General features: G+C 42.4%; 1 protein-coding gene and 1 pseudogene across 1 annotated transcript in view; one reads left to right on the forward strand and one right to left on the reverse strand.

Moving 5' to 3' along the window:
- LOC133100549 (cytohesin-2-like) lies at nucleotides 1–22,289 on the reverse strand (annotated as a pseudogene).
- The window catches only part of PTGES3 (prostaglandin E synthase 3), a 25,647-nt gene continuing 22,199 nt past the window's right edge, over nucleotides 21,423–24,870 (forward strand). The window contains exon 1 of the mRNA XM_061204780.1: nucleotides 21,423–21,870. Within this exon, the coding sequence (XP_061060763.1) occupies nucleotides 21,869–21,870 (2 nt within the window). The 5' untranslated portion in view covers nucleotides 21,423–21,868. The remainder of the gene's footprint in view (nucleotides 21,871–24,870) is intronic.

Consider the following 24,870-nt stretch of genomic DNA (forward strand, 5'->3'; position numbering starts at 1 on the left):
ACAAATAAGAGAGAGGTGCTAGAGGTGATGAATTTTCCAAATAGGGCACCAGGATCCACAGCTGCAGGACCCAGCCAGCCACTGGGGCAGGCAGTTCTATAATAAATAATGGAGTGGGGGCAAAGGGGCAGGGCTGTTCCTACTTCTTCTTAACAGAAATCCACTTCTTCCTTGCCGCCGGCAACTCTAGAAGGGGCCCGTGCTCACAGCTGCCTGGACGGACTTGATCCACTGGTCCTTCTCCTCCTGCATGGGGGCCGAGATCAGGTACACCACATGGTTTCCCTCAACCATCCAACCATCTGCCTCCATTTTGCAGGCTTTGATGAGCTGCTCCTTGTTATTAGGGATATAAAGCTCAAAGCAGTTAGGTTTCTGGGTGTCATCCACCTCTCTGATGCTCAGATTCTTCAGGGGGATGATTCCTCTGGGCTCCCTGTCTGTTGTCTACTCAAAATAGTAGAGGCAGTTGTCTATGAGGATTAACCAGCGCTGCTTCCACTCTTCACCTGGCCCCCTTTCCCTCCCAGCTTAAGAAGCCAGCCCTGCAGGTGCTGGCTAAAGAAGGTCAGATCATCCCCATCATCCTCTGGAATCTTGAAGGGCTCATTTTGGGTGTGGTCCTAGAGGTTCCTGATCAGCTCCTCAGGCAGGTCCCACCCTACTTGCTGTGCTGGTTCACGGTCACAAAATGCTCTGGGCCTGACTTGTTCCCAGATGTTGGGATTGTGAAGGCTGGTGTTCAGCATTATCCTGGGCAAAGGACAGCACATAGCACACATGTGTGGACTTGACAACCCCAAGGTTGCACCAGCAGTATCGCTGGGCAAAGGCTTCCATCATCTGGTCAATCTTCTGGGCCTCTCTGGGGAGGCAGGAAGCTCCATAGAAATTGCCTGAGGGCCTGCACCAGTCACGCAGATCCATGAAGGTATGGAGCATTGCTAGGTTCAGCTTTTCCCTCTCCCCTAGGTAGTCCCCGCGGCTGTCTTGTTCAGGCCCTTGCCCTTGAACAGGAAACAGGAAGTGAACACCTTGGGTGTGTACTGGAGAAGTTTGTTCTCCACCAAGAACTAGATCCCCCTTCTTGGGGTCCTTGTTGGAGTTCTTCCTAACCATTGCCATGTTCCAGTCTTATTGCAAGGATTCACTGCCCTCACTGCCTCCAGGCCGTCTCGCTCATGACTTCGCTGAGCTCCTCCTGCATGTAGTGGATCTCCAGCAGCAGCTTCTGCTTCAACAGTGAGACATTCTCCAGCTCCATCTGCTCCTCTGGAGTTGGGTCTGGGTGCTCACAGACACTGCCCTCCATGGCTACCAAGGCCCCACGGGCAGTCCTGGATCTGAAGTGGCCTGTGGGTGCAGGTCAGCCAGCTCAAATGCCCCTGGGTGGCTGCCACCGCCTAAACAAGCAGAAAGAAAACAAAAAACAAAAAACTACAGGAGGATAGTAGAGAAACTGGAATAGCTGCCATGTAATAAAAAGAACATAAGTTTATAAGTCAGAAAATGACATTTAGTATTGTGAAAATAAAGGGAAACCTCACTAAAATTGAGTGGCAAGGCCACAATGGGGAGCTCTCAGGCAGGTGCCACTGGACATCAATACAGATCCCAACAGGAAGAGACCTACTTTGCATCTCCAGAAGGAACTAACACTATTTTACTAAGGCAGGAGGAGGAAGAAAAATGTTCTTCTCGCCTGGCAACAGCTCAGCCAGTAAGACTGTGACAACTTAGCCAATGAAAAGCCACTATACTTTGAACTCCTAGTTTCCTCCAATGGACATTTTGTTTGTAAGGTTCCTCCCAACTTCTCTTCTATAAAACTTTCTTCTCCTTTGCTTTCACTCAGACTTGTTTGTGGTTCACATAGTTGCATGTGCCAAGTTGCAATTCTGTGCTGCTTCTGAATAAATCCCCTTTGGCTGGTGAAATAACTTTTGTTTTAGGCCAACAGTGTTAAATAAATATTTACTAGCAAGCCAAAATAAAACAATTAAAAAAAAAAAAATCTAGGGACTTCCCTGGTGGCGCAGTGGTTAAGAATCCACCTGCCAATGCAGGGGACACGGGTTCGATCCCTGGTTGGGGAAAATCCCACATGGTGCAGAGCAACTAAACCCGTGGGCCACAGCTACTGAGCCTGAGCTCTAGAGCCTGCAAGCCACAACTACTGAGCCCGCACACCACCACTACTGAAGCCTGTGTGCCTAGAGCCTGTGCTCCGCAACAAGAGAAGCCACCGCAATGACAAGCCCACGCACCACAATGAAGAGTAGCCCCCGCTCACCGCATCAAGAGAAAGCCCGCGCACAGCAACAAGACCCAACACAGCCAAAAAATAAAAATAAAAACCCTAAGCACCGTGTTCTATGCTCCCACCACATTTGGCATGAAGCTTGAATCAAGGTAGATGCAATAGGGACTTCCCCGGCGGTCCAGTGGTTAAAAATCCACCCTCCAATGCAGGGGACGCAGGTTCAATCCCTGGTCTGGGAACTAAGATCCCACATGCTGCGGGGAAACTGAGATGGCGGGCCACAACTAGAGAGAAGCCTGCACACCGCAATGAAAGATTCTGCGTGCTGCAACTAAGACCCGACGCAGCCAAAAATAGATAAATAAATAAATACTTTAAAAAAAAGATAGTTGCAGTAATACTACAAAATCAGGATTTTATTACCCTTAGAGTTATCAGGCAACTACAAATCCCCCACTGCAGTGGCAAGACATTGAACCTTTTAGATACTGAGTGTTAGGTTCCATCCCTAAGGACACAGGCTATAGGCCTTGCTTGATTTTAACTGAAATTTTTTTGTTTTATCATTTCGTGTACCATTACCAATTCACGTAAGCATGGGGAGTGTTTTAAGTATTTTAGCCAATCCACAGTACCACTATTTTAAACAATCAGAGCTCATTTCTAACATCCATTATTCCAATTAATAATCCATTAATGTCTCCAATATAAGTTAATTTCTGACATTCATTAGTTTAATATGCAAAATGTCTAATGTTGATCAGAGTTAAGACAACTGAAGTGCTTCTGGTAATCCCTATGGAGTGTGAATTCCCAATTAGAATGCTAGCCACACCTAGAGTATAATTTTAAGCTAACATACCCATATTTCACTGTTTATGTTGAAATATTTTAAACTAAATTATAGATATTGTAACACTGGATTCAAATACTAATTCTGCCACTTAAAAATCTATGTAATATTGGACATGAATGTAATTTGATCCCCTTGAGATTCAGTTTCCTTAAGTGTAAAATGAGGTTAATATCTCACAGAATGGTGAGAATTAAATAATGAATATGAAAAGGCATTATAAACTGTAAAACAGTCTACAAATGTTTGGCATTATTATTGGATAATAATATCTCTAATAGAGGTTAGGTTATATTGAGACCCTTTGAGGATTTGTCCATTACATGAAAGGGCAGGTGACCTCTAATGCTCACCTATTGTAAATATTACAGTTTTGATACTCTTGTCTACAGAGACAGGGGAAAAAGCAAAATGAGTAAGTTATGGATCCTTAACCCAGAAGGCCAAAATAATTAACTTAGACTGGCACCAGGATGTAGCCCTCCCCTATGCTATTCCAGTGGAAGATTCTCTACCAAATGAGGACAAACAATAGATTTAATAACAACTAACATTCATCCAGTTTTCACTATCTGCTAAATAGTGTGATAAGTATATTATCTTATTTAATCCCCACAATAATCCAATAAAGTAGGTATAGCTTTTAAGCTCATTTTAAAATGAGGAAACTAAGGCTTAGAGAAATTAGGTAACTGCCTAGGTGGTGGTTGCAGGAGTTGAACTCAAGCAGTTTTTCTTGAGAACCCATGTTCTAAACACAACACTTAATATATAAATATATATGTCTATATATAAATTTTTCCTGACATCCTGGACTTAAGAATAAGGGGGCAGATGAAATGAATGACGTTGCCTTCCCTTATTAAAACAAACATACATAAACCTTCAGCTAGTTTTCCTGGGGGAATTCTAGAATACTAACTCACAAAAGCATTGTAGAAGTGTACCTCTATTGTTTTACTCCCTGTCTCGTCTCATGTTTCTCCTCTTTTCTGAACTAAAAGCTTTTCCCCTCTTTTTAGTTTTCTCCTTCCCCATGTGTGGTAAACTGTCTGCAAAGATGGCTACCAATAGTTCCTCTCATTTCTATATATACATGCTGCTCTTCTCTTCAAGAGGTGGCATCTATTTCCCCACACCTTGAATCTGGACTGGCCTTGCTACTTGCTTTAACCATGAGAATGTGTTGGAAATAAAGCTGTGACAATTTGAGGCTTAGGACGCAAGAGACTTGGCAACTTCCACTTTTCACTCTCTTGGAGCCTTGGAGTCCAGCTATCCTGCTTGAGAGTTTATGTGAAGAGAAAAGCTCTGGCCAACAGCAGGCACCAACTAACCGATGTATTAGGCCATCTTGGATCACGCAGACTCAGCCAAGCCTCCAGAAGACTGTCACATGACTGACCCCAGCTGATATGACATGGAGCAGAAAAACCAGCTGTGCCCATCCAACCCACAAAATAGTAAGAAATAAGTTTTTGCTTTAAGCTACTAGATTTTGTGGTGGTTGTTATGCAGAAATGGCTGACTGAATTGTGATGGGCCAGATACATTTAGATAGAATGGGCACATCCTTGGGAGTTGTCCTCAGATAAAGAGATGACTGTTCTTGAGATGTCTACAAAAGAGCTTGAGGGAATTCCCTGGCGGTCCAGTGGTTAGGACTCTGTGCTTTCACTGCCTGGGTTCAATCCCTCGTTGGGGAACTAAGATCCCACAAGCTGCACAGCCCGGAAAAAAAAAAAAAAGCTTGAGGCAATAAAGTAAAATATGTGGCTGATTTGAGTTTGTCTTATCCAATTATAGATTTTCCACCAAAAACTAGCAAAAAGAAAACCAGATACAAAGATCTTTCTTTTTTTTCTGACCACATATAAGAAAACATGAATGTATCTCATTTTGTCCAATACTCCATCTGTTGGACCTGAGCCAAACAAGAGAACAGGTTCTCAGACTTAAACATCTTACTCCTTGAATTTGGCTTTAAGGTGCAAAGAGGCTGCTTCCCTCTCCTAGAGTAAGAAACCTACACTTACTGGATGGAGAATATATCAAAATATCAAGCTTCTTAGGAGTTGCACTTGAAATTGAAGTCAATTTCCAATTGTCCATGTAATGGAAGTTAAAGCCAGTAAAATATAGTTTAAAACTTACCTGAGGAAAAATATTTTTATTTTTGTTTTGTTTTTCTTTTTCGGAATATACTGAGTTTCACTTTTCTCATTATATTTTACCCATGACATGTTATTAAAATGACATCTCAGGAATTTCCTGGCAGTCCAGTGGTTAGGACCCTGCACTCCCACTGCCGAGGGCCCAGGTTCAATCCCTGGTGAGAGAACTAAAATCCCACAAGCTGCGAGGAGCGGCCAAAAAAAAAATGACATCTCATTCCACCCCCAAACCCAACAGGGAAAGGAAGCCCTAAAGTATTAGAAGAAAGCATTTTATTTTATTTTATTTATTTTTGGCCGCACTGCATAGTGAAAGCACCGAGTCCTAACCATAGGACCACCAGGGAGTTCCCTAGAAGAAACCATTTTAAAGTTAAACTTTGTTTCAACAATAAATTTGAAGCATTTAGTAGACAGCTCCAACATTACCAGTTATCTCATAATTTGGAATGTGGCAAAATCAAGGCACAAAATATCTCTCTTCCTCTTCCCTGCCCCCAATTATGCAGAGAGAAGGGATGTAAGGAATTGAGAGTTGTTTCTCATGAAGTAGAGGACAGGAGGCTGAAGGAAAAACGTAAAGGTGATCTTCAAATACAAAGGAAAGTCATCATTTTTGCTTCCAAATACAGAATGTGAAGGGGAGAAGTGGCAATTGAAGTAGGTAGGGTTCTTTTTGAGGAATGGATTATCACTTCTCTGAGGGAGTTAAAGTAAGCATAGGAAAATGGATGAGATTACTTTCTTGATTTCTTTATGTATAAGAATTTTTCCATATATATTTTTTTGGTGGGGGTTCTTTTTTTTTCAGTGCTTTTTTTAAAAACTTTTTTTTATGTTGTGTATATTATTTATTTATTTATTTTGGCTGCATTGGGTCTTCATTGCTGCATGTGGGCTTTCTCTAGTTGTGGTGAGCTGGGGCTACTCTTTGTTGTGGTGCGCCAGCTTCTCATTGTGGTGGCTTCTCTTGCTGCGGAACACGGGCTCTAGGCACACGGGCTTCAGTAGTTGTGGCGCACGGGCTCAGTAGTTGTGGCTTGCAGGCTCTAGAGCGCAGGCTCAGTAGTTGTGGCGCACGTGCTTAGTTGCTCCGCAGCATGTGGGATCTTCCCGGACCAGGGATCAAACCCGTGTCCCCTGCATTGGCAGGCGGATTCTTGACCACTGAGCCACCAGGGAAGTCCAAGGTGGGGGTTCTTAATATGAAAACTTTCACACATAGAAAAAAGTAGAAAGATTAGTACAGTGAATAGCTATATTCCCTTCCAGAATCAACAATTAATATTTTGCCATATTTATTATTTGCTGAACAATTTTAAAGAAAATTATGAAACAGGAGGGAAGAGAGCAGGGCACAACCTTTAAAGGAATGACATAACCAGAGGACATGACAAAAACTGGTTAGAACCTATCAGGCCCAAGATTCAACTTCCAGTGGACCTTGAGCCTCATTATATGCTCATTGTAATACTTTAGCATATGCTAAATGACACACCCACAGGTGCCATGACAGTTCTGAGGATGACCAAAAAAGACCAAAAAGTGGGTGGTGACTCAATTCCTGGAAATCCCTGCAAAAAAATATAATCAGGGACTTTCTTGGTGGCACAGTGGTTAAGAATCTGCCTACCAATGCAGGGGATACGGGTTCGAGCCCTGGTCCGGGACGATCTCACATGCTGCGGAGCAACTAAGCCTGTGAGCCACAACTACTGAAGCCTGCACGCCTAGAGCCCGTGCTCCGCAACAAGAGAAGCCACCGCAATGAGAAGCCCGCGCACCGCAGCGAAGAGTAGCCCCCGCTCGCCGCAACTAGGGAAAGCCCGCGCACAGCCACGAAGACCCAACGCAGCCAAAAATTAATTAATTAATTAATTAATTAAAAAAAATATATATATATATATATAATCAAATGTTGAACTTGTAAAGTAGTTCTCTCAGCTTCCACCGTAGGGAAGGGCCATGGGAACCACCCAGGAATTACAGTATAGTCTGTATTAAAGCTACCACAGAAATGCAGGAAATTATTGCTAGGAGGTAACTTACAATGGAAAGTAAAACAATACTGCCCATCCTCCTGTGCCCTGCCCCTCCAATATTCTCTTGCTTAGGCAAGCAGGGGAGAATAATTTCACCTTTAAGAAACTCAGAAGGGAAAAGGCTGCTAGAATAGGGGGGAACATTGGAGCTTTGGATCTCCAAGTTTCTTGGAAGCTTCTGTGCTCAATGGAGAACTCTGGGTGGGGCCCAGAGAAGAGGAAAAGGGACCTGACTACTTAGGACTATGTCTAGGATTTAGGAAGCTGAGGTAAGGGTGATGAAGTTTTCTATATAGTCAACCCAGATCATTAGGGTAGGAAAGGAAATCAAGATTCATTCTTTCAAGAATATTGTGCATTTAGGGACTTCCCTGGTGGTCCAGTGGTTAGGACTCTGAGATTAAGAGCAAAGGGAGAGGAAAAAAAAAAAAAAAGAACAAGGGAGAAGGGTCATCCTGGGCTTGAAGGAAGACACTTCTTTAGATATGGAAGCAAAAGTAGATGTCACAATTTTTGTTTATTTATTTTATTTTAAATTTTATTTATTTATTTTGGGCTGCATTAGGTCTTCGTTGCTGCGTGCAGGCTTTCTCTAGTTGCGGCGAGTGGGGGCTACTCTTCCCTGCGGCGCGTGGGCTTCTCATTGTGTTGGCGTCTCTTGCTGCGGAGCATGGGCTCTAAGCACCCAGGCTTCAGTCTTTGTTGCACGTCGGCTCAGTAGTTGTGGCTCGTGGGCTCTAGAGCACAGGCTCAGTAGTTGTGGCACACGGGCTTAGTTGCTCCGCGGCATGTGGGATCTTCCCGGACCAGTGCTTGAACCCGTGTCCCCTGCATTGGCGGGCGGATTCTAAACCACTGCGCCACCAGGGAAGCCCACAATTTTTGTTTATTTTTTAATAGTGTTTTTACTTAATTATTCAGCTCTAGCATGCCCATAAAGTAGTGTCAGAATTGCTAGCCCATATTCCTAATTCTATTACAGAATTTATGTACAGTTATTTTTGTCTTTAACCTTGCAATATCCAGACAAGATACTGTTTCCCAAAGTTATTTCAGGGTAGTTCTTTTCTTCATCACTCTTTCAGTGTGACTGTGTTTTTTTATTTAAAATACAGTTAGATCCATATGTTACTGTTTGTATACCATTTTGGGTTCCTTCCACATTCTCTTTTTTTTTTTTTTAATAAATTCATTTATTTATTTTTGGCTGCGTTGGGTTTTCGTTGCTGCATGCGGGCTTTCTCTAGTTGTGGAGAGCGGGGGCTACTCTTTGTCGCAGTGCGCAGGCTTCTCATTGCGGTGGCTTCCCTTGTTACAGAGCACAGGCTCTAGGCGTGTGGGCTTCAGTAGTTGTGGCACGCGGACTCAGTAGTTGTGGCTCGCGGGCTCTAGAGCACAGGCTCAGTAGTTGCGGCGCACTGGCTTAGTTGCTCCGCGGCATGTGGAATCTTCCCGGACCAGGGCTCGAACCCATGTCCCCTGCATTGGCAGGCGGATTCTTAACCACTGCACCACCAGGGAAGCCCTCATTTGTTTGATTTATTTATTTTGGGGGAATATGAAGGGCATGTGAAGCATTACCATGGTGCTATACAAAAAGGTATTCTCAAAGAAGTGTTAACCTTATCCTCATCTGTACTACCCCTTCCCATTCTCCTCTTTTTATCCCTTGTCCAACCACCCCTGGTAACCAATTTCTTAAGTTTCTGAGAACTGCACTTTTCCTCCACCTTTTAAAAAACAGTATAGGGAATTCCCTGGCAGTCCAATGGTTAGGACTCTGCGCTCTCACTGCTGAGGGCCTGGGTTCGATCCCTGGTCGGGGAACTAAGAACCCACAAGCTGAGCGGCGTGGCCAAAAAAAAAAATTTTTTTTAATAATAAAAATAAATAAATAAAAAAGAATATGTGAAATATCTGAAACAGAAACTGTTAAACACCTATTCCAACATCTCTTTATCTTCCTAAATCATACAATCTCTGATATTAGCTTGGCACATAATCACCTGGGTAAACAATCCCATTCTCCCAGTCTCCCTTGCAACTAGATGTAGCCACGTAAGTTCTTGCCAGTGAGTTGCAAATAGAAAGGTTCTGTGTCAGCTTTTGGCAGATTGATTTAAAAGATTGCTGGGCAATGAGAAGCCCGGACACCGCACCGAAGAGTAGTCCCCACTCGCCGCAACTAGAGAAAGCCTGCACGCAGGAACGAAGATCCAACACAGCCAAAAAAAAAAAAAAGAATGTAAAAAATAAATTAAAAAAATAATAAAAGATTGCTGGGGATCTTCCCTGGTGGCACAGTGGTTAAGAATCCACCTGCCAATGCAGGGGACACGGGTTCGATCCCTGGTCAGGGAAGATCCCACATGCCGCGGAGCAACTAAGCCCCTGTGCCACAACTACTGAGCCCACGTGCTGCAACTACTGAAGCCTGCGTGCCGAGAAGCCGTGCTTCGCAACAAAAGAAGCCACCGCTATAAGAAGCCCGAGCACTTCAACAACTACGCAGCACTTCACTTCAACAACTACGCAGCAATGAAGACCCAACGCAGCCAATAAATAAATAAATAAAAATAAAAGATTGCTGGGATGTCTTCTTTCTCTTTTTCTCCAATCCTCCATCCTACTGCCTGGAACATGAATGTGATGGCTGGAAATCCAACAGATATCTTAGACCATAAGGACAAGGGCCCTAGGGATCAAGGAGTGGAAAACGTAAAGAATCTGGATTCCTGATGATATCTCAGACTCTCCATACCATTTCCAGAATCCTGTGTGTGTGTCCTTCACAATTTTTAAATGGCACTTAGAGTTGTCCTCAGTTTCAGTGAAGATGAAGATAGCCCTGCACTATTCTTGCATTCAAATATTTCTTTTTTCACCCTCACATTTCATAAACCTTGGGTTGCCCTAGAAAAATAAAGATTGGCGCAATATTAGTATGCTCTTCTTAAGATATGGTGTTTAAAAACTGAAATAGTTGAATATCATTTCAGGATCATTTCTCTAATGTGGGGAATTAAACATATGAAACTTGGATGGGAATATAGCTGATAAGAAGTTATGATAGAAAATCAATCTAGATATAGAAATAATTTAGCAATTATCATATCTATCCCTACTCTTTCCTCATATTGATGAATGCTATAAATATCTGTTAGTACTTGATCAGTGTTCTATTCATGAGCATCAAGCAATAAGCCATACATGCTGAACAGAGGATCAAAAAACATAAGGGCTTCTTTGGCATTTTCCTGAGGATTTCAAAGCCCTTAAAGTTACCCATATAGAAATATATCTTAGATATTGTGTGGGAGTTATATATTAGTTTTATTTCCATGTTGCAAATCTGGAAACACAGAACTCAAGTGATCTGAGGTCCTCTGAGGTAAAAAATGATTTCTATCACAGACCTGGCACCTGATGCACTCCTTCAACAAATTATTTATTGAGCAGGAATCAAGATAAAGCTGCTAGAAATAGGGACTTCCCTGGTGGTCCAGTGGTTAGAACTCCGCGCTTCCACTGCAGGCAGCATGGATTCAATCCCTGATTGGGGAACTAAGATCCCGCTTGCTGCTCGGTGTGGCAAAAAAAAAAGAAAAGAAAAGAAAAAAAAGCTACTAGAAATGAAACCAGTCCTGTAAAGACTGCTGTTGGCATCTGCAGGGGTCAACAGAGTAACCCATGGGGACTTCCCTGGCGGTGCAGTGGTTAAGACTCCCCGCTTCCATGCAGGGGGCACGGGTTCGATCCCTCGTCAGGGATCTAAGATCCCTCATGCCGGGATCTTAAAAATTTAAATAAATTTTTTAAAATTAAAAATAAAAGAGAGTGACCCATGGGCTAGGAATTAAGAATGTCCCTCTATAAGCCTGGAGTGGAGGTTCCTGAGAAGTCAAGGGGGACTCAGATTTGTACACTTTAATACAATTTTTTTTTTTTTTTGCCGTGCGGTGTGGCTTGCAGAATGTCAGTTCTCCGACCAGGGACTGAACCAGGGCCACAGCAGTGAAAGCCCGGAAGCCTAACCACTAGGTCACCAGGGAATTCCCAAATTCTTATTTTTAAAAAAGTGAGGAAGTCATTATCCTCAGGGTGAGAACAGCCCTTCTGCATGTCTCCCTACTGACCTCTATCAGTAGAGGTCAAGTGGGAACCCCATAACTCTTCATGTCCTGGCAAGATTCCCCACTGTGGGACTTCCCTGGTGGTCCAGTGGGTAAGACTCCATGCTCCCAATGCAGGGGGCCTGGGTTCTATCCCTGGTCGGGGAACTAGATCCTGCATTCATGCCACAACTAAGAGCCCAAATGCCGCATGCCACAAATAAAAGATCCTGCATGCTGCAACTAAGACCCGGCACAGCCTTAATTAATTAATTAATTAATCTTTAAAAAAAGATTCCCCACTGTACTCAATATTCACAGCCTCTCTACCACCATCTTCCTTGAGATCATTATGCCCTTTATCCCTGTTCAGTCAGTTATCATTAGAATCCAGGAGTCCCCAGCTATGCCTTATACCCTGGACTCTAAAATTCCTACAGTCTGTATATCATTGCTTCTAACTCCATTTTACACGCCTTCCCACATTTTGAAATCCTTTCACAACTGAACTCAAGACCAAATATCTGCAAAATCCCTTATATCCTCAATCTCTTCTCTGAACATTTCCTTCACCTTCTTGCTCTAAGTGTAACCTGGCTCTCCTTTGATGGCAATGTTTCCCTGCAGCCCTCTTGAATGTAGCTATTCTCCTACACTCTTCGGTACTATTGGGCCTAGAGGTGGGGTAAGTGTCCTCTTTAAACCATAAGTTATCAGACTACAGACAGCCCCCAACTTAGAACTGTTTGACATGGTGATTTTTCAACTTTACAATGGTGCAAAAGTGATATGCATATAGTAGAAACCATACTTTCAAATTTTGAATTTTGATCTTTTCCTGGGCTAGCAATATGTGGTACAATACTGTCTTGTGATGCGGGGCAGTGCAGTGACCCACAGCTCCCAGTCAGCCACTCGATAACAAGGGTAAACAAGCCATACACTGACAATTCTGTACCCATACAACTATTCTGTTTTTCACTCTTAGTACAGTACAGGCATACCTTGTTTTATTGTGCTTCACTTTACATTTTTTACAAATTAAAGGTTTGTAGCAACCCTGCATCTAGCATGTCTATTGGTGCCATTTTTTCCAACAGCACTTTGTTTCCGTGTCACATTTTGGTAATTCTTGCAATATTTCAAACTTTTTCATTATTATCATATATGTTATAGTGATCTGTGATCAGTGATTTTTAATGCTACTACTGCAAAAAGATTATGATTCACTGAAGGCTCAGATGATGGTTAGCATTTTTTAGCAATAAAGTTTTGTTGTTGTTTTGGTTTGGTTTGGTATTTTTTGGCCATGCCATGCAGCATGCAGGGTCTTAGATCCCCAACCAGGGATCGAACCTGTGCCCACTGCAGTGGAAGCACAGAGTCCTAACCACTGGACTGCCAGGGAATTACCAATAAAGTATTTTTTAATTAAGGTATGTACATTGTTTTTTTAGACATAATGCTATTGCACACTTAAGCTATAGTATAATGTAACCATAACTTTTATATGCACTGGGAAACCAAAAAATTTGTGTGACTCACTTTATTTTGACATTTACTTTATTGTGGTTGTCTGGAACCAAACCTGTAATATCTCCAAGGCATGCCTGTATTCAGTAAGTTACATGAGATGCTCAACACTTTACTATATTTATTTATTTAAAGGTTTGCTTTGGTTTTTTTTTTGGCCATGCCTTGTGGCTTCTGGGATCTTAATTCCCCTACCAGAGATCCAGAGATTGAACCCGGGGCCACGGCAGTGAAAGCACTGAGTCCTAATCACTGGACCACCAGGGAACTCCCTTATTTATTCATTTATTTTTACATTCTTTTTAAAATATTTTTTCCGTTATGGTTTATCCCGGGAGATTGGATATAGTGCCCTGTGCTATACAGTAAGACCTTGTTATTTATCCATTCTAAATGTAATAGTTTACATCTACTAATCCTAAACTCACAGTCCATCCTTCTCCCTCCTCCCTCCCCCTTGGCAACCACAAGTCTGTTCTCTACATCTGTGAGTCTGTTTCCGTTTTGTGGATAGGTCCATTTGTGCCATATTTTAGATTCCACATATAAATGATATCATATGGTATTTTGTTTTTTTTTCTGACTTACTTCACTTAGTATGATAATCTCTAGTTACATCCATGTTGCTGCAAATGGCATTACTTTGTTCTTTTTTATGGCTGAGTAGTATTCCACTGTATATTATGTCCCACATCTTCTTTATCCATTCATCTGTCGATGGACATTTAGGTTGTTTCCATGTCTTGGCTATTGTGAATAGTACTGCTATGAATATAGTACTGCTATGAACATAGGGGTGCATGTATCTTTTTGAATTATAGTTTTGTCTGGGTATATGCCCAGGAGTGGGATTGCTAGGTCATATGGTAGTTCTATTTTTAGTTTTCTGAGGAACCTCCATACTGGTTTTTTTGTTTTTTGTTTTTGGCTGCATTGGGTCTTCGTTGCTGCGTGTGGGCTTTCTCTAGTTGTGGCGAGTGGCGGCTACTCTTTGTTGCGGTGCGCTGGCCTTTCATTGCGGCGGCTTCTCTTCTTGCGGAGCACGGGCTCTAGGCCTGCGGGCTGCAGTAGTTGTGGCTTGCGGGCTCCAGAGCGCAGGCTCAGCAGTTGTGGTGCATGGGCTTAGTTGCTCCGCGGCATGTGGGATCTTCCCGGACCAGGGCTCAACCATGTGTCCCCTGCATTGGCAGGCGGATTCTCAACCACTGTGCCACCAGGGAAGTCCTGACTTACAGTATTTTCAGCTTACGATGGGTTTGACATAACCCCATCATAAGTTGAGGAAGATCTGTATACTACACACTAGCTCTTCTTGAAATTTATTGCCTCTTTCCCTAGGTTACTTCTACTCATTCCTTTAAGGTTTTAGATCCTGGCTCTCTATCACCCTCTCCAGGGACAGCCATCAGAATTCTTGGTGATATCAATATCCCTTCAAAAGTTTGGCGTTTCAAGTTCCTTGACCTCTTCTCCTCCAATGATATTCTCCTTCACCATACCTGAGCCACCATTTCAATGATCATATGACCTCGTCATCACCAAATAACTGCATCACCAATAACTGCAACCTTGTCATCACCAATTCATTTCCTTGCAACCTTCTTTGGCCACATACTTGAGAATGTGTAATTTTAATATATATTACATAATTTGGAAGTGATTGTAATTTCTTAAATCTTTTTGTAAAAGACATTGAATAATGCATCTCAGCATATTTCTTGCTTCTTTATTGTCTCCCTCATTAACATGTAAGCTGTATGAGGGTAAGGACTTTTGTTTTGTTCACTGTTATATCTTCAGCATCTACAACAACACCTGGGCCATAGTAGGTGCTCAATAAATATGAGTTGAATAAATGGAGGAAATGCCTATTACATATCAGGCCCTAGGAATACAACAAACAAAACAAAATCTCTGACTTTATGGAAACTACAATTTTTAAAAATATTTATTTGGTTGTGCTGGGTCTTAGTTGCGGCTCGCGGGCTCCTTAGTTGTGGCATGTGAACTCTTAGTTGCGGCATGCATGTGGGATCTAGCTCCCTGACCGGGGATCAAACCCGGGCCCCCTCCATTGGGAGTATGGAGTCTTATCCACTGCACCACCAGGGAAGTCCCAAGGAAACTACAATTTTATAGTGAAAATAAAAATATTAAAGTGGTAAAACTTCACTATTTAGATAACAAAGTACCTTTTTAATTTTCGGGGGGGGCTTTTTATTTATTTATTTGTTTGTTTATTTATTTTTGCTGTGTTGGGTCTTCGTTTCTGTGCGAGGGCTTTCTCTAGTTGCGGCAAATGGGGGCCACTCTTCATTGCGGTGCGCGGGCCTCTCACTATCGCGGCCTTCTTTTTTTCTTGTTGTGGAGCACAGGCTCCAGACGTGCAGGCTCAGTAGTTGTGGCTCACGGGCCCAGTTGCTCCATGGCATGTGGGATCTTCCCAGACCAGGGCTCGAACCCGTGTCCCCTGCATTGGCAGGCACTCTCAACCACTGAGCCACCAGGGAAGCCCTTAATTTTTTATTGAGATATAATTGACACATAACATTATATTAGTTTCAGTACAAAGTCTTTTTTTAAAATTATTCAGCCATTATGCAAAGGTTTGTTTCTGGGCTCTCTGTTCTATTCCATTGGTCTACATGTCTGCCTTTAAGCCAGTACCACACTATTTTTTTTTTTTTTAATATTTATTTGGCTGTGTCGGGTCTTAGTTGTGGCAAGTGGGCTCTCCAGTTGTGGCGTGTGGGCTCCAGAGAGTGTGAGCTCAGTAGTTGCAGCATGTAGGCTTAGTTGCCCGGTGGCATGTGGGATTTTAGTTCCCCAACCAGGAATCGAACCCACGTCCCCTGCATTGGAAGGCAGATTCTCAACCACTGGACCACCAGGGAAGTCCAGTACAAAATATTCTTGTGTCTGTGTCTGGACTCTATCAGGAATACCCCATTCCTGTTATTGGTTATCATTAATGTTTATACAGAGGTGATCGGATCTGTATGAAATCATCACTTTGATATATGCTTGATCATCTTTGGCAAATTGTCTTAGGTTAAGCTGCTCTAACAAAGTACCATATACTAGGTAGCTTATAAACAATTGAACTTTATTTCTCACAGTTTTGGAGGCTAGAAGTTTGAGATCAGGGTACTAGCATGGTTGGGTTCTGCTGAAAGCTCTCTTCCCAGTTGCAGACTGTGACTTTTCATTGTATCCTCACATGTATCCTTCATTGTATCCTCACATGAAAGACGGGAAGAGGGAGGTCTCTGGGGTCCCTTCTAAAAGGGCACTAATCCCATTTATGATGGTTCACCCTCATGACCTAATTACTTCTCAAAGTCCCCACCTCCTAATACCATCACACTGGAGGTTAGGATTTCAACCAATGAATTCTGCGGGGGACACAAGCATTCAGTCTATCACACGAAGACAAAACTTTAACATTCCAGGATTAGAGTACCAAAATAGTTCTATCTATATACACTACATAAGAGATCCTCCTTACAAGCCAAGCCTTGAGTTTTTGTATGTGAAGGAGTTTAGAACCTGTTTACATACTAGTTTAAAAGCCCTTAGACTTTCATCTCCTTCCCTCTTTCCTCTGTTTTATCCTCTCCTGCCTCATACCAGACCTTGTTCTCTCAGTTATCCTGTCTTCAACCCCTCCCTTTCTACTAGCTTCTTCTCTTACTCTTCAAACATGATAAAAACAAACAAAAACCACTCCTCATTCCTAAACAAGCCACAAAAATAAAAATCCTTCCCTCAAGTACTAAATATATACAATATTAAACTACCTCTTTTTTTCTCCTCCATCTGTCCCTTTCAGTCTCAGCTAATGGTGTCACATTTCACCCCCTCTCCCAAACTAGAAGCCTCTTTATCTCTTCCCCCTTTTCTAACTGGTCTTCAAGGGCAGAAATTTATCAAAATTCTGGGTGAGCATTTCTCTTCAGCCCTTCAGCAACTGCTTTAGTTCTGGCTCTACTCTCTTGCCTAAACTACCATAGCTGGCCTGTCTGCAGTCTTTTTACAGCAAATTATATTCCACAAACTTTTGAGCATCTATTATGTGTCTGGCACTGGTAACAAACAAATATGACACCAGTACCTATACGCAAGAAGCTTGTCCACTCACGCTATAGCATCATTCCTATTAAAAACTTCTGTTGCCAATAGAATTAAGTACAAACTTTTAAGCAGACATATAGGGCCCTTTACCATCTGGCCTGAACCCACTGAACTTCCTGCCTTATCTCTCATCACTCTCCTTTACCTATAGTCTCTTTTAGGCTCTGGCCACATTGAACCTTGCACAGATCCCTGAAAATTCCATTGCCTCTGCTTTACATATGCTATATTCTCTGCCCGGAATACCCTCTTCTGCCTCTCACCATTGGCCTGGGAGAAATTCATTCAGCCTTTGAAACTCAGCTTTGATCATTACCCTCTTTGATGCTTTCCCAGATGCCCCTACTTAGTTCTTTGGGTTGCTGTTCCCACAGTACTCTGTTTACAGCTCTAATATAGTACTTGTCACATGCATTATAATTTATCTATTTACTTATTTACCTTTTCTAAAATTCCTGGAGGTCAGGAACAATATTGCTTTGCTGTATCAGGCACATGGTAGGCTCTAAATTCCAAATTTTTAAAAAATTAAAAAAAAATTTGTTTTGCCACACCGGGTGGCTTGTGGGATCTTAATTCCCCGACCAGGGATTGAACCCTGGCCCACAGCAGTGAAAGCATGGAGTCCTAACCACTGGACTCCCAGGGAATTCCCTCCAAATATTTTTTAAATGAAATCTCTTAGCACTTGGTCTTCTCTTATTTTCCCCCAAATGGAATTACCTAGCCCTTATTTCCTAGAAAAGGGAGCATTAAAAAAATTTCAGGTGAACAACTAAAAAATCAGAAAAAAAGAAGGCTCCCTTAACTTTGAAAGTAATCCTATTTCTCCATCATTCCATTATATACTCAGTTATCCTGCAAGGTGCCGGACAAAATGATGTTAATATTCCACAAAAATCTAATGTCTGAATGTATATGTAACTTTTTTCTGGTCACTTCCTACCTTACACAATGGAAAGAGCACAATGAAGTATTTACTTATGGCAAACAGAGTTACCCGAGAACTGTAATACATTCTCTCTCATGAAAACCATGAAATTAAAAACTATTATCTGATTTTTTCTGATCCCAGAGAGTATTGCTAATTTACATAGAAATAAGCATATATCACTCTATTTATTGTCTTATTTTCTTCAACATGAACTGCTCTAAGGTGATATTTGGGGTAGAAGACCATTTTTAGAACATTTCAATGTATTTTATTTAAAAATGAATTAGCTTTTTAAAGCTGCTTCCTACACTGAGAGCTGTTCATTCTTTTGTCATCCTACAGTGAGAGACTAGCAGCAAAACTCAGAATATGAAAAAGCTCAACACAAGACACAGTCATTTCTTAACCCTTTCTATTACTGCCAAACCAGATTGGTAAGGTATGCTTCTAAATTGTAGGAAGATAATGATGGTATCAGAGAACATAGAGTAATTTAACTTGGTATATGTGATGTTTACATTTAGCTAGGTCATGATGTCTCCCTTAAACATTATGACCAATTTCTTATTTCCTGTGCCTAGAACAGGTTACTACTTTGCCCCCTTTCCTTTTATTTACCTTACAAATACAAAAGTAACAACCTCTAAGTTCTTATCATTTTAGAAAACCCCTTCATAAAACTGGACTTTTCTCACCTGTTATAATTTTTTTTTAATTTTTAAAATTTCTCGTATCAGTCTATAAAGTTCTCTTTTGCTATTAGTGACTGTGGACACATTTAAATTCAGTCCTCAGTAAAATATCAGGGAGAAGGTGGATGCTACAATTAAAACTGACAAATTCTGTGTTCCTTTTTACTAGTGTTTTAAATTGGCCTGGGAATTTCTTTTCTCTTAGGAGACTGTTACGATCAAACTTGTGAAATGGCATCTAATACCAAGTATTTTCTAGTTTTTGCCAATTCGGGTTGCATATTTCTCTCCCCAAAGCCCTGACACTATTAACTACACATCTTTGAATCTAGATTTTGCCCCCTACTAGATACAGAACTTTTCAGTGAATTTGAAAAAGAGATCTGGTACAACTTGGGTCCCCATCAGCTAATGGATGAGTCAAAACGTAAAGGCATGGATAAACCTGATTATAAGCTATTTGTGAAACTTCTGGGTGAGACGCCATTTCCAGAGCTACACTAACATGAAAGCCCTTGAAATATGTCCAATGGGGGTAGTAAATAAACTATAAATTACAATGCAATGGATTTGAATTTTCAAAAATTTCTTGTGTGATGGTTTTTCCCACAGCACTTCTTTTGATAAGGGAAAATGCCAGTTATTTCGGGTTGCAGACTTCTAAATGCTATCTTCAATTCAGTTCCTCCATTTTCAGTTCATCTTATATGTTGTTGCCAAATTAATCTTTCTAGAACATAAGAGTGTTACTCTCCTTCAAAAAAACTTAATAGCTTCCCACTGTCAAGAGAAATAAGTTGAAAACAATTAGCCTGATACTCAGTGTGACCTACCTTCTCCCTACACTCTGGACTTCCTAGGCCAGGGATTGGCAAACTACAGCCTGCAGGCTGCTAATTTTTTGTATGGCCTTCAAGGTAAGAATGATTTTTACATTTTTAAAGGTTGGAAAAGAAAATCATATGACACGCGGACATGAAAAATCCAAATTTCAGCATTCTTAGTTTTTTTTTTGAACACACTCTCATTTGCTTACACATTATCTATGGTTGATTTCATGCTACAATAGCAGAGTTCAAAAGCTGCAGTAGAGACCTTGTGGCCTTATCTGACCATTTACAGAAAGTTTGCCAACTCCACCTAGATATACTTGTTCCTATCTCTTCACCTATCAAGATCCTTGCCTGGAATGTACTATTCCCACTCATTCCTGCTGTCAACTCTGAGGCTATCAAAGTAAAATTTTCAAAAAATTTCAAAACATGATTCTCCCACCAATATAAAATTAACGTGAGCCAAGCATTCATTTAACTCACCGAGGGAACCAGTAAGACGGTAAAGCTGGTTCCAGGAGCATTTAAGGAACTAGCTATTTACAGGCATAAAAATAAGAATTAGAATAAGGTTGCAGGTTAAACAAAACTGGTTAGCGTCCTACAGAGCAATAAAACCATAAACTTTCGAGTTAGCTTTTCTATCAGTCAGCAATCTGCAACTCAAGTAACTTCACAATGTTTGAGCTCTAATCATATAACAAATAGCAAGTCAAACACAGGTACCTTCTCCTAGAGAATCATCCTTGGGCAGACAGGTTAAACCATGTCCCAGCGTGAAATGAAAGGTCATCCCTCCACTCCTTGCCTTATTTCCATGTTTTGGGTAATTTTTCTTAACAAGGCCTCTCTTAATCCTTCCAGTCAATACCGACCTCTCCTTTTATGCTCCCGTTATTTTTTGTATTTCCATCATAGGACTCAAATATCTGGATTTGTGTGCTTTGTTTTCCCCAACAAGCACTAAGCTCCTTAGAATCACGGTATTGAGAGCTGGGGTTTAACCTCCCCTTTCAAAGGGATTTGAGCATTGGGTCCAATGTCCGTAGTTCCCAACATCTGCCTTGCACAGTATAGATACCAAGTCCTCAATGCTTAATATGAAGCCCCCAAACACTTCCCAAAATGTCTTACCGCACTTCCTTAAACCTTCTTCTAACGAGCGGCGCATTGGTGTATTTCTCCCTTACTGCACGGTTAAGTGACCTTCTACAGTAGACAGGTACTGTTTTGATTTTCTTGGTTACCAACCCCCAAGAGCCTAACCCAGTGCCTTGCACAAAGCGGCAGTTCGACCGCTGAAAAAAGATGGGGGACCTCCAACCCCAATTGATGTGTCTGGAGACACGAAAGTCCTAGTCTCTCCATTCCCACAAACTTAGACCCTAACAGCCTTCCTGTCTCACCTACAGCACTAATATCTCAAAGCAGGTGCAAACGCCGGCCCCCAAGGGTAAACGTTCCTCCTCAGCCAAAGACCTCAAATTTCCGCTGCCCCTGTACAGGGTCTCCAACTCTCATAAAAATGGCGAGGTGGACCAAGGCCCTGCATTCGGAAGTTAGCCCTTCTCCGCAAATAATATATCACCAACAGAGGCTTTTCCCCTCCTTCTGCGGTGGAATGTTTCCTCAGTGGGGCGCTTTACGCTCTTAAAAGTAACCGAACTCTCATTTCACTTTTCAAGCCCCCGGACTCTGCGTCCCTCCGCCTCGGCTTTCCTCCCGAGGTCAGCGCGGCCGTTTCTCGGGGAGATCGCCCGAGGCGGGTGGCCGGGAGATTAGGCGACCAACGGTTTTCCACCACAAGGGGGGAGCGCGGGAGGAGCGGCGGGAACCAGGCGGGCCCGCGGCAGCGGACGTAGGGCGGGGCCAACGCTAGGAAGGATCGCGAAGGAGCTGGGAGGCCCCGCCCTTTCCGTAGATATCTCTAGAAAGCCGCGCAGGAGCCCGAAAACAAAGAGTGCGCACGCGCGGCGGCTAGGCCCGGGCATTTTGCTGCGTCACCAGCCGCCGCCCGGCCTCACCACCCCTCGCTCGCACGCACGCACGTTCGTTCTCCGTCCTCGCGCCCCTTTTCCTACACTTTCCTCTTCTTCCCGACCGGAGGAGTCGCTCTCCCCGCGCGGTGCATTCTGGGGACCCAGGTCGAGCCCGCCGCCGCCGTCGCTTGAGGGAAGCGAGAAGAGGCCGCTGCCGGGGAGAAGACGCCGGAGTCGCCACCGGAGAGGAGTCGCCTGCCCAGGAGCTGCCGCCGGAGACGTCCGCCACCCGTTCGCCCGTCCCCCTGCCCCGTTCACGATGTGAGTGCGACACCCCGCCGAGGGAAGGTCGCCCGTGAGGGAGGCCGAGGCCGCGCGGGGGGCTGTCGGGAAGCCGTCCCTTCCCCTCCCCCGCTTTAGGCCCTCTCGGCTTTTCCCCCTCGGTGGAAATCGTTCTTACCTGGGGGTGGGAGGTTCAGTATCCTTGTTGTGATTACCGTTGGCGGGTGGAGGACGTATTTCCTCCGATGTCCGCTTCCCCCACCTCTAAACCGGCCCTCGGCTTCCCTGTGCCGGAAATCCCACCTTCCCTCTTAGGCAGTGCCGGCTGCTCCTTACTCTCCGTAACTTAGCTGTAGGCCTTAGTCTCCCGTGAGCTTTTCGCCGTCCGGGCGCCCTGGAGGCGTGGACCCTCGTGGGCTACCGCTCTGCTCCTGGGGCGGTCTGCTCCTGTCGCTCTGTGATGCTGCGACCAGGCCCGGGGCCAAGTGCACCTGCGGTGGGTGCTATCACAAGGCTGCTGGTGCTCGTAGAGCACCACGCGGCCGTGCGCCGCGAGCGACAGGTACTGCTAGGCTACTGGAGGGAGGCCATACCGTCGCCGCAACTTAACTTCCCTCTCGGGTGTCGTGATTGCTTGAGTATGGTCTTTCCAGGCTTCCTCCTAACTCCAGTCTCGCTGAGGGAGTGAAAGTTGCCAAAACTCAGCTGTGTCCCTGGCAGCGAGGAATTACCATTGAGCAGGGCGTTCTGCACGTGTTGGAGTCGAAAGATATTTGTGGACATTTTCAGTGTTCTATATTAAACTTTAGGCGAGGTTTCATTATCCTATCTTAGTTTAAGGATGAAACAGATATGTCGTTACCTTTTTGTTGTCTTAGCTTAATTTTCTTTACGTGAAGTGACTACAGATTATTTAGAAGCTTTATGATACAGGAAAACCTTGGTGATTTTAACCGAATGAGAATTCTTGGCATCGCCACTTTGAGCCTTTAGATTTTTCTCAGGGAAAGCTTTACCTTTTCAGATACGAGAACTGCCGGTTTAGTAGCTTTTTGGTTCTAATGGCTCCTTAAAAGTTATGTATGGAGAGCAATTGAGGGGAACAATTTTTATTCCTGTAAAAAGTAATGCACTTGCAAGGGTTTACTTAATAAAATAATGATCTTTGCGGTGAGTGTATTCAGTTAAACGTCTAAATAGATAAGTAAAGAAAACACTACAGTCACTTGATGGAAAAGAAGCCTTGAGAAGAATGCATGTATTATTGTAAAGTGACATATTAGAATTTTGGAAGGATTCCCCCACCCCCAAAAATGGTATGTAATAGAAGATTTTAATCTGTGAAAAATAGCTTGTGCTTTTTCTCTTTGACATCTATTCCAAATAATGTAGCAGGATTGTCAGTCTTAAAACATCTGTTAGGAGAAAATTAATCCTCAGATAAGGCATTACCAACTTTTAATAGATTAATGTAGCCAAGCAAATTTTTTCGTGAAGAAATAGTATGTTTAATATGGTTTGAGATAGAAACATTTTCGGAGGTCACATGAAATAGTTAAATAGGTAAGAAATATTAAGTTATGTAAATAGGTTAAAAACTCGGATGAGAAGTGTAGCAGTATTCCAAAAAGCAGTCTGTCAGAAGAATGCTATTTTCAAAATGAGTGTTTTGAAGAGACCAGGTAAATTTCATTGCCTTTAAGGTATTCAGTATATGCCATCTTGCAACTTCTTTAGGGGATCTCATTAATGACTGAATTTATAAGACGAATATTACGAGTCAGTTATTTGAGTTGGGAAAGACTTTTAATGAGTCCTAGGAAGAATCTGGCTGATGAGCGTTCATTTTGTTGATGTGTGCTGTAGACATTATTTTTAGCTGTAGAGAGAGACATTTACACTGGACATATCAAGGGTTTTAAGGTCTGTTTTTTTATCATTTGATTGCTCTTCAGTCGTCATTTCCTAGATAAATTTCTTCTAATCAAGTTTTTTAAGTTTTGTCTAGTAGTTTGCATAAAAGCTCTCAATCTCTCACCTACCTTGGAGGAGGCTGGGAGTTTTAGAACCTCTCTGTCCTCCATTTAAGACCTGCACAAATCCCTTGCAGGGGGTGCTACTTTACTTTTTTTTTTTTTTTTAAGTTATTGTAGTTGGTTCTAGGTTATAAGTTGGACGTATTAACAATAGATATGAAGTAAAATGTTTTATTTAGTTTTGAGCGGTTTGAAATCGTTCTTTCCAGTGTCTTGTAGTTAAATTAATAAATTGTCCAGAAACATACTGTGACCATTGCTAGCCTTGGTTAAAATCTTAACTTTGCCATCATTCAGCTTTGTAGGATTGAGTCCCCAAAATAAAATCATCTGTCTTTAACCTCCAAAACAAGTGGTAATAGTGACCATACAGCATATGGTTAATTTCTATAAGTTAAGGAAGAGTAACTGATGATGGCTTTTGTTCAGTGTTGATTTCCTAACCACTGTAACCGAGCAACTGGATATTCTTTTTTTCTATGCTTAGTTAGACTTTAACTGGAAGGCAGTAGAAACGAAGTGACAAATCACTTGAGGCAGACCAGTATGTGTTGTTAAGATTCTCCTGTTTAATTGTATTTTCTCAGTTTTAAGATCTTCTAGAAGCTGTATCATTTTAGAGTCATAGGTGGTTAGTGATGATTGCTTTTCAGGAAAAAATACCTTCGTAATAAACTGTTCAGAATCGATCTAGCTCTGAAACATTAATAATCATTTTATCTGAGTTATTAAATTAAGAATTGCTGCATCTAGTGTATTTTACTACAGAAATACAAAGTGTGTTTTAGTAAAGTTTATTATTTACTGTATAGGTTAGGGATAGATTTTAAATTGAGGCTGACTTCCACAGGACACCTTAGAACTTTTGGTTTTCCAGGAAGGTGCCAATTACTTTAAATCTTACCTTGAGTAATATGCCCTCACCTGTGTTGTACTCCAAAACCAAATAAAATGTGCTGTTGTGGATTTTCTATGCCGTAGTTGATCTTCTTGTGTAGCCGTA

This window comes from Eubalaena glacialis, chromosome 11, assembly GCF_028564815.1.
Source record: "Eubalaena glacialis isolate mEubGla1 chromosome 11, mEubGla1.1.hap2.+ XY, whole genome shotgun sequence".
Taxonomy (NCBI): domain Eukaryota; kingdom Metazoa; phylum Chordata; class Mammalia; order Artiodactyla; family Balaenidae; genus Eubalaena; species Eubalaena glacialis.